Genomic DNA, 15,171 nt, shown 5'->3' on the forward strand with positions numbered 1-15,171 from the left:
CCCAACACTGATCCTTGTGGCACTCCACTGGTCACAGGCCTCCAGTCTGAAAAACAACCCTCCACCACAACCCTCTGTCTTCTACCTTTGAGCCAGTTCTATATCCAAATGGCTAGTTCTCCCTGTATTCCATGAGATCTAACCTTGCTAATCAGTCTCCCATGGGGAACCTTGTCGAACGCCTTACTGAAGTTCATATAGATCACATCTACTGCTTTGCCCCCATCAATCTTCTTTGGTACTTCTTCAAAAAAACTCAATCAAGTTTGTGAGATACGATTTCCCCAGCACAAAGCCATGTTGACTATCCCGAATCAGTACTTGCCTTTCCAAATACATGTATATCCTGTCCCTCAGGATTCCCTCCAACAACTTGCCCACCACTGAGGTCAGGCTCACTGGTCTATAGTTCCTTGCCTTGTCTTTACCGCCCTCCTTAAACAGTGGCACCACGTTTGCCAACCTCCAGTCTTCCGGCACCTCATCTGTGACTATCGATGATATAAATATCTCAGCAAGAGGCCCAGCAATCAGAGTTCTCGGGTACACCTGATCAGGTCCTGGGGATTTATCCACCTTTAACCGTTTCAAGACATCCAGCACTTCCTCCTTTGTAATGTGGACATTTTGCAAGATGTCACCATCTATTTCCCTACAGTCTATATCTTCCATATCCTTTTCCACAGTAAATACTGATACAAAATACTCATTTAGTATCTCCCCCATTTTTTGTGGCTCCACACAAAGGCCGCCTTGCTGATCTTTGAGGGGCCCTATTCTCTCCCTAGTTACCCTTTTGTCCTTAAGCTAACTTGGCCAGTTGTAGGCTTCCTTGCCTCTCTAGCTAAAATTAGCCAACACACTAGACTATGTAATTTGCTTGTACAACTAGGTTCTGTAACTTACCCAGTTGGAAACTTTTTGTTTCTGCTTGTTTAAAAAAAAAATCCATCAGAAATCAAAAACAGTAAGTTTCAATTACAGTTGAAAAATAAAATACATTCACTTTCAAAAATTTCAATATATTTGATAATATTGCAACTAAAATACAGAAGCTCCAACTTATGCAACAAAAGGACAGTACATCATTCTGTAGAAAACAGCACATCAATTCAACATGTTTAAATTATAACGCTACTGTACTGAAATGCAGTAGCTTCAAAGGATCTCCCCATCATGCTCCTTGTCTATAATGGAAATATATAAGTGTAACTTGGCAAAGATATGATTTTTTAAAAATAGATATTTTTATTGAAAATGTAACTTTTTTTACAAGTTTACAAAAGAAAACTAAAAAAACCCCAAGTATAAACATTGATATACAGTTAAATCTTAAATAAATGATAACCAAAATATATCAAACAAGAAAAAACAAATACCAAGAGGAAAAAAAAGACAAAACTCAACTAACTACTCATCTAACTTACAACTAAGCAGAGTACATCATTAAAATTCTTACATTATTCAAGAGAAAAAAAACCCAATGGATAACACACAAATTGAGCAGTGATATACATGCTCGGAATGTGTTAACATCAGATCACAACAAAACCCCACGATAGGATAAAGAAAATTCAAGTATACTACTGAACTAGAACTAACAGTGAGTACCCTATCCCCACCACCCCCCCCCCATACCAACACCTGGATATAATTGATAATGTTAATGTCATATATGACTATAAAATTACAGTCTCAGCAAATAATAATTAAAAATATTAATACAAAATAACAGGGGAAACAACCCCGCTCCCAAGGACAAAGATAAAATAAGGTAGCCACCTTCCCCCATCTACATTAACTAGACCCCCAGCCTATATATATATATATATATATATATATGTAAAAAGGGGGAAAGAAAATCGCTAAGTAAAGGATGAATAAATAAACCCTTCTTCCCACCCCCCGGAGATAATATTAAACAGGAAGGTAGTGAAAGGAGAAAAAAAGGAGGTAAACCGGGGTGGGGGTAGGGCAAAACAACATCAATTAACTCTTATAGTTTGTCTAAGAGAGTCCAAACGTTCCTTGGCCTTCTCCGGTGATCCGAAGTTATACACAGACCCTTCATGGCTAAAGCGTAGTATAGCTGGGTAGCGCAAGGAGTATTGAATGTTTAAATCCCTTAAACGCTTCTTTGCTTCATCAAACACCTTCCTCTTTCGGACCAAAGTTGGAGAAAAGTCCTGAAATAACATAATCTTGGATCCTTTATAAGTCATGGCTTGGGGATCTTTCCCAAGATTTCTGGAGGCTTCCAAGAGCATCTGCCTCACCTTATAGCTCTGCAGCCAGAATAGGACTGGGCGGGGGCGCTGGTTCGAGCCAGGCCCGCATACTGCAATCCGGTAGGCCCATTCCACCCTTACCTGGCCTGATCCAGCCTCCAGATTCAATAATTGCGGAAGCCACTGTTCAAGGAACCCTGTAAGCTGGCCTTCTCCTTCCTGTTCGGGAAGGCCCAGCAAACGAATATTTTTTCGACGACCTTGATTCTCGAGAGTCCAGACCCAATCCACAGCCGATTCTGCAATGACCTCAGAGGTTGCGGCCTTTAGCTCCACTCCTCCGACTCGGCATTCAATTTCTTCGATGTCTCGGCCGTGCTTTTGTAGTTTGGCCGAGAATGAATTGCATCGACTTCGGGACTCTTCTATGAAAGCATCGATCTTCACATCGAGTTTGGAGATTATTTCCGCGAGGCTTGCCACCGTAGGTAAGTCCCCCGGGGCGGCAGCGGACGACTCTGCTGCAGCTGGGGAGGGTGTGGGAGGGGCTCCTGCCTGCTGAGAACTGCGGGCTCCATTCCCCCATGTCATTTTTACAGGAGATTGAACTGTTTAAATTTAGTATTAAACCACTAATTACATTAAGTAAAAACTATTTTTAACTGATTTGGTGAGTGTGGTGGAGGAGGGTGGCCCACTTTGCCTAGGTCTTGGGAGGAGCACTATAGACTCAGACTTGCTGAGTCGCCGCCATCTTGGATCTCCAAAGATATGATATTCCAGCAAAATATTTACATTTTCTTTTTGTTACAAGGCTGGTCCATCATTTCCCCCATGTGTCTTTTAAGTGACCGATACGAGATTCGAGTCCCAACTGCTTCATAATATCCCTGAACAGGTTGAATAGAAAATTGATTTTTCTAAAATGTTTCCAAATTTCGGACTGGAAAGGTTCACTCAGCCCCCCACCCCCAAGAACAACCATGGAATGTTTCACTTGAAAAGGGTCATTGAATTGTTGCTATCTGGAATTCTAAGTGAGAAATGCCATTCAAAATCTGAACTGTGACTCTTCTTAGCAGAAACATATTTTCTGTGGACTGTGTCCCAAACTCTGGACAAATGAGATGTAAGAAAGGCACCTCTGGGAAAAGGCATGAAGCTTCTTGGAAAATGCAAGAAAGTGAGTTTAAAATGTGATGTGCTTGGGGTTTGAATTACACTGTATTAAAAAGTAAGCTGCGAAGGGATACACCTAAGAACTTCCATTAGACACTCCTGCATTTGCAAGTAACAACAAATAAAGTCTCTCTTGCTCTTTAATCTCAAAACAAATCAAGCTATGAAAAAGGAAATTGGACTAATTCCTTTCAGCTAACTGCAAGGCTATTCAGACAACTACTCAACTACTAACATTAGTACTGCCAGAATAACCCAAATTAATAGCCTCAATGTTTCACAATCTATCTACTACAAAAAAGCCACAGATGAACTTGTACGTTCTCTTTAATTGACTTGTACCTTTTGGACTGACCTCTCCTGTGTCAGTTATATTATCTTGTATTTTTTAAGTCAATAAATGAACTCTTTCTTTAATTAAAGACAGTGTGGTTAAATTGGTTATTATTGAAACATAAAATGATATCCACGAGGTAAAGGATCCTTTTTAAAACTAACTTTGTTGTGATCAAACAAAGGAGTCAGTTCACTCCTTCTCACCTGGGAGCATTACCATTTGGGGGTACCCCATACAGAATCAGAAAGAATTGGGATGCTTTTCTAGGGAGTGATCATAAAAAATGAAACCAACTCTTCCCAATAGTTGATGGTACAAGGACTGGGGGATTGAGATTTAAGATTTTGAGCAAGGGATGCAGGGAATTGTGAAGAGCATTTTTTAATGCAGCAAATGGTAATGACCTGGAACACACTGTCCCCAAGGATATGAAAGCAGAAACAATTAAAGATTTCAAAAGGAAACTGGATAGGTTGTTAAAAGGAAAATTAAACTGGACAGGACAATAGAAATTAAGTGGGACTGGCTGGTTTGATTTGCAGGGAGGCAACATAAATTCAGCAAACCAAATGGCTTTTTTGTGCCTTAAATGACTATGACTTCTATGGTCTTTTAAACTCTCCTAGCCAGCTTGCAAACTTTGTAACTGAGATCATAAGAAGCAAGAACAGAAGTAGGATATTCAGCCCATCGAGTCTGCTCTGCTATTCAACAGTATCATGGTTGATCAGATAATCAACAACTCCATTTTCCTGCCTTTTCCCCATAATCTATGAGTGCCTTCTTGATTGAAGATTCGGGTATCTCAGTCTTGAATATATTAGATATGGAGGTGCCAGTGTTGGACTGGGGTGAACAAAGTTAAAATCACACAACACCAGCTTATAGTCCAACAGTCTTTAATCACTTAGAATAGGTTGCACGTTTTGATTCATTAATTGATTAAAGATTTAACGACAATCTAGGTTTGTTCAATACATTGCATCAGTTGTATGACACTTTGATCTTTTACTACAAATTCTGTGTCCTATGATCCTGCCCCACTAGCTACCTGAAGGAGCAGCACTCCAAGTTTGTACTTCCAAATAAACTTGCTGGACTATAATCTGGTGTTGTGTGATTTTTAACTTTGAATATACTTAATAGCCCAGTCTCAACAGCCCTCTGCAGTAAAACAAATTCTACAGATTCATAGCCTTAGAGAAGGTTATCTTGATCTTAAATTGCTAGCTCTTATTCTGACATTATGTTCTTTGGTCCTAGATTCTCCTACAAAAGGAATTCAATCTTTACAATATCCACCCTGTTCAGTTCCTGAAGAATTTTGTATTTTCAATAAGGTCACCTCTCATTCTGCAACCAAGTTTCTGTGGTCCGCTTCCTAACTTTTATCATCTTGTACGACCAATATCATTACATTCAATGAACTACGCTGTCTTCTTTTGCTGGCAATGCCTTGACTTCAAAATGCTCATCCTGATTTTCAAATTTCTACAACGGTTCACTCCCTATTTCTGCAATGTTTTCCAGTCATAAAGTCTTCCAAGATCTGAGTTCCTCAAATTCTGTCCTTTTGAGCATCTTTGATTCACCACTGAAGACCTGAACTTCTGCAATTTCCTCCTCAATCTTCTCCACTCATCATTATCTGTGAAGATGATCCTTAAGACCTACATCTCACCTGTCATAATACCTGGGATATTCTGTTACATTAAAATCCCTATACAAATGCAAGTTAGTGTTACTTTAAAGTGTTGCTGTTTAAAAATAGACTATTTGTAGGGTGCTATAACTAACCTGAAGTTGTTGAAGAAAAGAGCGAATGTATTTGCATGCATGCAAATCAAATGCATTTAAACTATTTATTAAGTGAATATGCAATTAAACTGATAGAAAAAAATGTCTTGCCAACACACCTTTTCCAATTTGTCAGTACATAAAGATACAAAGAACTTATGCATAAAACACAACACTTGCAAATGAAGTCTGCCATGCTTTTATACTAAATCTGCACCTGGAAAACGTTTACGTGTCCTTAACAATAAAACCTGTGAAAATTATTTTGAAAAGCATTTTCTGATGATTTATTGCAACCAGAATTTCAATTAAGTTATGTTCCAAAAGTAAACCAAGTCTTGTAAACCACCTTGCCATTGGCAGGGATCAACATATCAGTGGAATTCTGAGGTGGGAGCAGCTTTGAAATTTTAAAAACATGGATGGATTTGTTAGAGTGACTGCCAGTTGGTGCATCAGTTTGTGTAAAAATGAACACAATAACTGAAACCAAATTCAGAATTATTCATGCAAACATATCAACAAAAAAATAAGATGGGCCTTTCAGGCCTTGAACTTGTTCTGCCATTTGATAATATTATGGCTGATCTGATTGCAACCACAAATCCACATTCCCGCCGACTGATAACATTTCATCCACTTGCTTACCAGGCGTCCACCTGTTCACCTCTGCTTCAGTCTTTTCAGGAAGACAGCACCAAAGACTTGCGACTTCACAGAAAACAACTTTCCTTGTCTCTTTGCTAAATAGGTGATGCCTGATTTTTAAACTATTCTAGATTTTCCCATAAGAGGAGACACCCTTTTCCATACCTAACTTGTCAAGATCCCCCAAATTCAAACAAGTTTAATTAAGTTGCCCCTTACCCTTTCAAATTGCAGCAGAATCAAACCTAGCCTGTCCAGCCCGTCCTTGTGAGATAACCTGCCTATTCAGGTATTAATCTCTTAAACCATTTCTGAACTGCTTCCAACACATTTACATTTTCCCTAAGTAAGGTGACACCAATACTACACACAGTAAGTCAGATGTTGTCTCACCAATGCCCCGTGTAACTGAACATAATTTGCATACTTTGGCATTCAATTCCTCTAGTATCAAATGATTACATTCTATTACCTTTTCTAAATACTTGTTGGACTTGCATACAAGTCCTTTGCATTTCACACAAGGGTACTCGGCTCTCTTTGCATACCAGAGCTCCGGTTTATAAGAAACAAACATTTATGAACATAAATCATATGTTGTGAATCTTAACATTAAATCCAAGTACTTACCACTAATGTGAAGCTGTGTTCAGCAAGAATACCATACTTTTCCACCAGTCTTTTTCTTTTAGCATCAGGTAGCTCAGGTAGCAGCTCACGAATATGGTCAATATTCACCACTTGTTGAGGATTCACATTAGAAGACAGGGTTTCATTGTCATATATAGCGAGTGGAGGCAAATTTGGTTCTGGCATGAATCTTAAACATTTTAAAGATGTTAGCAAACTTAATGCTCCGATTCATTTTTAAGTTGTTTGATCTTGAATAAAATAAATATTTAATAGAAAGCTTATAAAATCAGTTATTTTCACAAATGTATTTCTCAATTCCCAAAATTAATTATTAAAGATCTATTTATCAGCATATGCCACTCTTACTGCTAATCTTGCACAGCTCCACACATTAAGAATACGCAATTTTTATTTACAAATGTTACAGCATCTAATCAAAATACTGGATGATGAGCATGTGCCAAGTTTAACACTTCCAATTGCAAATCAAATAATGCTTTTTTTCAATTTTACAAATTAAATGTACATAAACATGGCTTGCTGGGAAGCAAGAAAATTTTAGTTAAAATCAACATTGGCTCAATGTTTGACTGCAAATCCTATACCCCTCAGTATTTCATGTAATCATCATGTATCAACAGTATATCAAGAACGAACACTGAAACATGTCCAGTTCTTTTAGTTTCTTTTCTGCTCTAATTTTTTGTGATTGTAAAATTTCTCTATCTCAATGACGAACATTGCCAAAGGTTTATTGTGCTAGCAGCTCAATTTTTGCAGTATCTTTTTCAATATTACAATCAGAATAGCTCTGAAACAGTGTGCATTCCTGACAGTTCCTCCTGCCAATTGAAAGAAAGATGTCAATGAAATCTGTAACTTCAAGCTTATCATGGCTTGAAACTGCAGAGTTATTTACCATAAAACAATGGATTCAGAGACAAGTTAGAATATAGCAAAGGCATTTTCAAAAATAGGCCACACTATTTACAAATATTAGCAATTTCCTTTTCAAGTATATGTAAAATGTTACATATGACCTAAAAGTAAAATGAAAAATATTCTAAAATACATGTGAATGATAAAATATGCAATAACTCATTGCAACAGACTATGAATGGCCTTGTTAAATTATACTCTGCAAACAAATATGAAGCCATTTGGAATTGAGCAGAGATTGAACCTCCTGAGCATAACAAAGGAACACCTTTCTTTAAACTACCACATGTTCAAAACAAAGACAAAAATGTTTGACAAGTTCAATATTCATTACAGGCATTTTCTATAACTAATCTTAATTACCTATAGTCTTGTTTTCCCTCTTTGTCTCTCATAGATACGGTCTGCCTTAAAATTAATAAAACAGTAATCATTAAGACATTTCCACAAAATTAACATCCTAGTCAAAATATTTTTCTCTAGAATCTATTATGTTCACATATATTAAATCATCTTCATGTCAATTTATGAAAATACAATTACACAGTTCTGGTTTGGTCACTTAACAAAATGTTCGAATTGGTGGTCCAGTGGTCCATTCTGGTTCTCCAGTACTCATCATTAAATATGGGACTTCCCACTTCAGAACAAGTATCATTTTTCCAAAGGATTAGTGGATAAGTATGATGTATGGTAAGGACCTGAATCAGAAGCTCCAAGGCTTTGTCAATAGTCTATGCAATGTGGGCATTGTCAGGTTTTGCAAATGGCCTGAATTCCACTGGACTGATATGGTAGTAGGCTGAAGGACAAGCAGTATGCAGCCACTCCTAATCACCACTGATTGGTGGTAATTTCTTGTTTATTCACAAGCATCTTCAAATAATCATGAGAGAAAAACTGTTGAGGAAGAGCAGAAAATGAATTTTAAGAAGCATATCAACTCAACCGCTTGCAAGTGGGAATGTATTTTAAACTGGTCTTAATCTATGACTAGCTTTTAGAATGTAAACCGCACTAGTAATAAAGAAGGGCAAAAATTCTACATTCTTTGTATTAACAATGGCACTGATATAGTTTCACAGCATGAGAAAATTTGCGTCTACATAATATTGAGAGTTAGGGGAGAAAACTAACTGTTGCTGAAAATGGGTATGAGGATGTATGATTAGCAGGCAGCACAAAGTCAATTGCCATGATCGCAGATGACAACCAGGACTAAACACACTATTCAGGGCCTGCATACATCAAGAGGGGATCCAAGCTTACTAATGGCTAACAGCATTTGAAACTATACATAATTAAACGATATAATAGTTGCCAGCTCATTAAAGGATAAAGGTCATAAAAAAGAGATGCTGCTGAGGGCTCTGATGAAGATTTTGATGGACTGCCCACAGAAAAAGGCTGATGCTTTTGTACGCAGAAATGCATGGTGAATTGATAGGCAAAAAAGCCAGCATAATAAGGAGTATGAGATGTTCAACATCAACATTGCACAAGCCTTTGCGAAAGCCTTTGACTCCATAAGGCAGTCATTTAATATCTTCAGTTCCATGTATGGTTAATAACTTAACTTGATTCAGGAAAATATTTATTTGACTTTTAGGAGATTTCAAAAGGAGGAAATTTCAAATGGTGCACTGGATAGCTGGGAATTATTTAAATGCCATCAAGGCTTTTGATTTTGACAAAATCCCACAAATACACTCTATTAAAGTTTTTGTTGCAAACGTTTCGTCCCCTGTCTAGGTGACATCCTCAGTGCTGGGGAGCCTCCTGTGAAGCGCTTCTGTGGTGTTTCCTCCGGCATTTATAGTGACCTGTCCCTGCCGCTTCCAGTTGTCAGTTTCAGCTGTCCGCTGTAGTGGCCGGTATATTGGGTCCAGATCTATGTGTTTGTTGATGGAGTTTGTGGATGAGTGCCAAGCTTCTAGGAATTCCCTGGCTATTCTCTGTTTCGCAAACTCCATCAACAAACACACAGACCTGGACCCAATATACCGGCCACTACAGCGGACAGCTGAAACTGACAACTGGAAGCGGCAGGGACAGGTCACTATAAATGCCGGAGGAAACACCACAGAAGCGCTTCACAGGAGGCTCCCAAGCACTGAGGATGTCACCTAGACAGGAGACAAAATGTTTGCAATAAAAACTTCCAGCTCGGCGAACAGAACCACAGCAACGAGCACCCGAGCTACAAATCTTCTCACAAACTTTGAACACTCTATTAAAGTTGCTGATGTGGATCTGAAATCATTCATACTATTAACAAAGAGCTGTTTCATCCATTTCTCCTGTACTGAGGAAGTGTAGTTTAAATGTAGTTCAAAATATTACCATATGTTGCTTTACTATCACTAGCTACTGATCATCTGTTAATTAGAACAAATCTCTTCTACTGTTTATCTCCCACGTCAAATAACAAAGCTGTTGACTGCTTTATGAACTCTAGATGACAAAATTACAGCTAGGACACCCAAATTAAATATTACTAATATGGGTTCCTATTCAATCCCTTGGCTCACAATGCATTACCAGCTTTTCTGATATAAATTAGACTGCAGTTTATGGCAATGAAGATTGCATTATGGGAGTATTTTGTGACTTTAAACACATTAAAAATATCTGAAAATCTTAAGTCCTACAGGCTGTATAATTTTCAACGTTAAAGTTTTTTTCTGCTTAATTACATATAAGTACTTTTGCAAAACTGCTGCTGTATCATCTATTATGAAGTTTTGTTATCTGAAATATTAATTTTAAAATATCATTGACAATACATATATATGGATGTACGTTAGCTCGCTGAGCTGAAAGGTTTGTTTTCAGATGTTTCGTCATCATGACTAGGTAACATCATTAGAGAGATTCTCCAGTGAAGTGTTGGTGGTATGTCCCGCCTCTCCAGTTATAGGGTTTTGTTTCTTAGGGTGGGTGGTGACATTTCTGGTTCTTTTTTTCAAGGCAAGGTAAATGGGGCCTAAATCGATGTGGTTATTGATGGAGTTGTGTTGTCCCAGTTAAAGTGGTGTCCTTTTTCTGTATGTATGGAAACTAGTGATAGTGGGTCATGAACACCAACTAGCCACTAAAAGACACACATCTTAGGACAAGAGAAACAATGACATGCATGAGAAGTCCTAAAGGCCTGGTATTCCAACTGGAACTCCATTAATAAATAAAATTGATTTAGATCCCATCTATGTTACCTTGGGAAAAAGAAAATCACTCACCTTAAGAAACCAAGGCCTATAAATAGAGTGGCGGGACATACCACCAGCACTTCACTGGAGGCTCTCACTGATGATGTTACCTAGTCATGGTGACAAAACATCTGAAAACAAACCTTCCAGCTCAGCAAGCTAACTTACACCCATAACATCAACCTGAGCTACAAATCTTCTCAAAAATCACTAACAAAACATATATCTTGGACTCTGAGGTTATTTTGCACAGCAGAGGAAATGCTGGGAGCAAAGAAGCATTTGCAAAGAACTCCAGTTGCTTGTCTGGAATCTACAATCTTAAAGACAGGTGCAACACAGCCATTGCATTTGAACACGGGGCCAACAGATTATGTTCTCTTTTTCTGAAACCCTTCTCAAAATGAGAGAGCTGAAACCCCATTCTAATGCCTCATCACTACAAATGAAGGGTTCCTAAAGGGGATTTTGAGCTCTACACCACTGCCTCCAGAAAAGTACATTCAGATAGCCATTACTTATTCAGGAAGACTCCCCAATGTCAACAGCTTGTGTACAAAAGTATTTTGACTACAACTAACATTTCAATCACCTGTGAATAATTCTTTTTTCATGAATTTAACTGTTACTTGGCCAAAGTCCCTTTGAGATCACACAACAATTTTAAAAAAATGTTTTTCCACCAGACTTGGAGGTTGTGTGCACGTCAGAATATTTTTTCAAGAAAGTTAACTGTATATATTTGCAGTTTAAATCCTTTGATGTTGATTTTTTTACATTATTGCTGGAGTAAGAACTTTTGTTTGCAATAAACTAGTTCTTCTTAGTTAAGGAACCTAGCTGACTCTTTTCTACTAGATAGCCAAATACAATTTGGAAATATCACCTCACTTTTTAAAGTCAAACTTTGCTATGTCCAATGCAGGAATGGGATAAGGAACAGAACTAGTTCACCTCTTCAATGTGGATTATAATACCTCTGAATATAACAACAATGATTCATTATTGTTTTGAACAGCTACAAGCTGTGCTACATGTTATTGGTGGGTACTGCTCATGTTAAATCACAGTCTATTAACACGAGCAGTACGCACCAATAACATTTATGCAGCACAGTTAGAGAGATGGAGAGCTTTAGAGCATCCCAAAGCTTTGGGGCCAGCCAGCAAAGATATGCCTCGCAACAGAGGAACAATGAAAACCAGGGAAGCGGGAGAGGCCAGACTAGGCAAGTACAGAGATCACAAAGCAATGTTTGGCTGGAGATACTGTTGGATGACACCATGGAGAACAAGGATGAGAAGTGTATAACTGAGGAACTGCAGGTTCTAGGAGCCAACGTAGGTCATTGAACATAAGTATGACATTAGATTGGGCCTTGGTGCAAATACACACAGCAAGACTTTGAATAGTCTTGAATAGGCTTATAGGGAAGGCTAGCCAATAGAGCATTTAATTTGAAGCAAGAGGTAACAAAAGCATGGATAATGGTTTCAGCAGCAGAGCTGTATTGATTAATCATATTAATCCATAGATTTAAAAAACTGACAGCACTATTCAAAGATAATCAACATATTTTCCCTAGAATAATATTCTTCCAATTATTACCAAAAGCTGCTGCTTATACAAATTTGCTTCATTTCAGCCAACATAATTCACAGTATATAAAATAGAAATTTTGAGAAATGTGGTAAATTGTTTCATAAATGAAAATCTTTTATTTCTGTTAACATTGCTGAAGATCTCTGCGTTTAAGCTGCAACTTAAATAAGTCAACAACTGGTTAAATTAATTGTTAAATTAATAGATTGCCAAAGGGTAATAAGTGAAATTATAAAACAGATGAAGCAAAGGCAAGCATCAAATAGGATTAGAATGCAAACTGTTCAAACAGTCCAAGTCAGACTTCTTGCACATCCCTGGTCTTCATTGCTCCACTGTTGCTTGGCATTTATTTGGCACTGGTCCCTAAGCTCTGGGATACGCCATCTGAAACTCTCCACCTTTCGAAATGTGCTACATAAATGTTATTGTTAGAGACTGCGATTTAATCTCTTATCTAAGGGATGCAATATTGCTGCTCAAACCATAATGGATCATTGCTACCATATTCAGAGGTATTATAATCCACACTGGAGAGGTAAACCTTATCCTGTTCCTCTACTGGACACAACAGAGTTTGAATTTAAAAAGTGAGGCGATATTGCCAAATTATATATATCCCAGACTGTATATAGTTTAGGATTAAAGACACCTTATCTGAATGAGTGCATTATTTACAACAAACTCAATAATGTGGAGGCACAAACCACAATAAAAAAATGATTTAATTGCCATTACATGAAAATAGCTACAGTGCAACCAAAATTGGGAACTGGATATCCAAAAATATTCATAAGTAAAGGAAGAGTGGCAAAAAGGGGAGGTGGGGAAGTGTTCTTTATAAGTGACAAGATCAGCTTATTAGTGAGAAGTGATCTTAGGTTAAAGGATTAAGGCGTAGAATCAGTTTGAAAGGGGGCTTGTGTGGTGCTGTGGTAGTATCCCTACCTCTAAACCATGAGGCCTGGATTCAAGTACCACTTGCTCAAGAAAAGTATAATAACATCTCTGAACAGATTCATTAGAAAATATCTGGAATCAGTTTTTAAGAAACAGCCAGGGATAGCAAATATTTGTGGTAGTTGTTTATAGGCTACTAAATATTAGTTGTAATATTGGGTGCGGAATAAAGCAGAATCTTTAAGATCCATGAAATTGGGTAATACAAAGATAATGGGCAACTTCAATTTACATATTGACTGGACAAACCTAACCAGCACTAATGAAATGGATGATAAATTTCTACTGTGGGCACAAGATGAGTTTCTACAATAGCACTGTGAAGAATCAGCTAGGGATCAGATATTGGGGAGATGGCGGCCAAATGTATTACTGTTAAACTATTAATTCAGAAACTCAGCAAATGTTCTTGGGACCAGAGTTAAAATCCCGTGACAGCAGATGGTGCAACTTGAATTCAATAAAAATAAAAGTAAGAATCGACTGATGACAATGAAAACCATTGTTGATTGTCGGAAAAACCCATCTGGTTTACCAGTGTCCTTAAGGGAATGAAATCTGCCATCTTTATCTGGTGTGGCCGACACATGACTCCAGATCACAGCAAAGTGATTAACTCTCAATTGCCCTCTGAAGCAAGCCATTCAGTTATAACAATCGCTACAAAAGTCTAAAAAAAATGAAACTGGACGGATGACCTAGCATCGACTTAGGCACTGGAAAAGACTTTGGCACTGGAAAAGACTTTGGCAGAAACAGCCCTGTTGATCCTGTAAAGTTCTCCTTACTAACTTTTGGGGATGTGCCAAAATTGAGACAGCTGTCTCATGAACTAGTCAAGGAACAGCCTGACATAGTCCCCAAATCATACCTTACAAAGTCTCAGACAACAGTATCACTGGCCCTCAAGATGTTCTGGTTCACCGGCAGGACAGATCCAGCAGAGGTGACTGCACAGGAGTATACAGTGAGAAAGGAGTTGCCCTGGGAGTTCGCAACGTTAACTCCGGACTCCATGAATTCTCATGGCTTCATGCTAAATAGGGGCAAGGAAACCTCCTGCTGATTACCATGTACCATTCTCCCTTGGCTCATGAATCAGTACTTCTCCATGTTGAACAATAATTCGAGATTGCACTGAGATGGCAACAGCACAAAATGTACTCTGGATGAAAGATTTCAATATCTAAGAGTGGCTTGGCAACAGTATTATTGATTGAGCTAAAGGGCGTAGCTGCTAGGCTGGATCTGTAGCAGGTGGTGAAGGAACAAACAAGAGGGAACAACATACTTGATCTCATCCTTACCAATCTGCTGGCTGCAGATGCATCTGCAGGAGGCTTACATAAGGTTGAGGAAACAGGGTTCAGACAGAGCAGTGGAGGGATACAGGATAGCCAGAAGGGACCTGAAGAAAGGGATTAGGAGAGCCAAGAGAGGGCATGAAAAATCTCTGGCGGATAGGATCAAGGATAACCCAAAGGCATTTTATGCGTATGTGAGAAACATGAGAATGACGAGAACGAGGGTAGGTCCAATCAAGGACAGTAGTGGAAGACTGTGTATTGAGTCGGAAGAGATAGGAGAGGTCTTGAATGAGTACTTTTCTTCAGTATTTACGAATGAGAGGAACCGTATT

General features: G+C 38.3%; 1 protein-coding gene across 4 annotated transcripts in view; it reads right to left on the bottom strand.

Annotated features, from left to right (window-relative positions):
• The window catches only part of gatb (glutamyl-tRNA(Gln) amidotransferase, subunit B), a 71,812-nt gene that overhangs the window by 30,695 nt on the left and 25,946 nt on the right, over window positions 1-15,171 (bottom strand). For all 4 annotated transcript variants that reach the window (XM_043699751.1, XM_043699738.1, XM_043699762.1 and 1 more), the window contains 2 exons: window positions 8,125-8,169; window positions 6,820-7,009 (listed from right to left, as the gene is read on the bottom strand). In XM_043699751.1, coding sequence (XP_043555686.1) covers window positions 6,820-7,009; window positions 8,125-8,169 — 235 coding nt within the window. The remainder of the gene's footprint in view (window positions 1-6,819; window positions 7,010-8,124; window positions 8,170-15,171) is intronic.

Source organism: Chiloscyllium plagiosum, chromosome 1, assembly GCF_004010195.1.
Source record: "Chiloscyllium plagiosum isolate BGI_BamShark_2017 chromosome 1, ASM401019v2, whole genome shotgun sequence".
Taxonomy (NCBI): Eukaryota; Metazoa; Chordata; class Chondrichthyes; order Orectolobiformes; family Hemiscylliidae; genus Chiloscyllium; species Chiloscyllium plagiosum.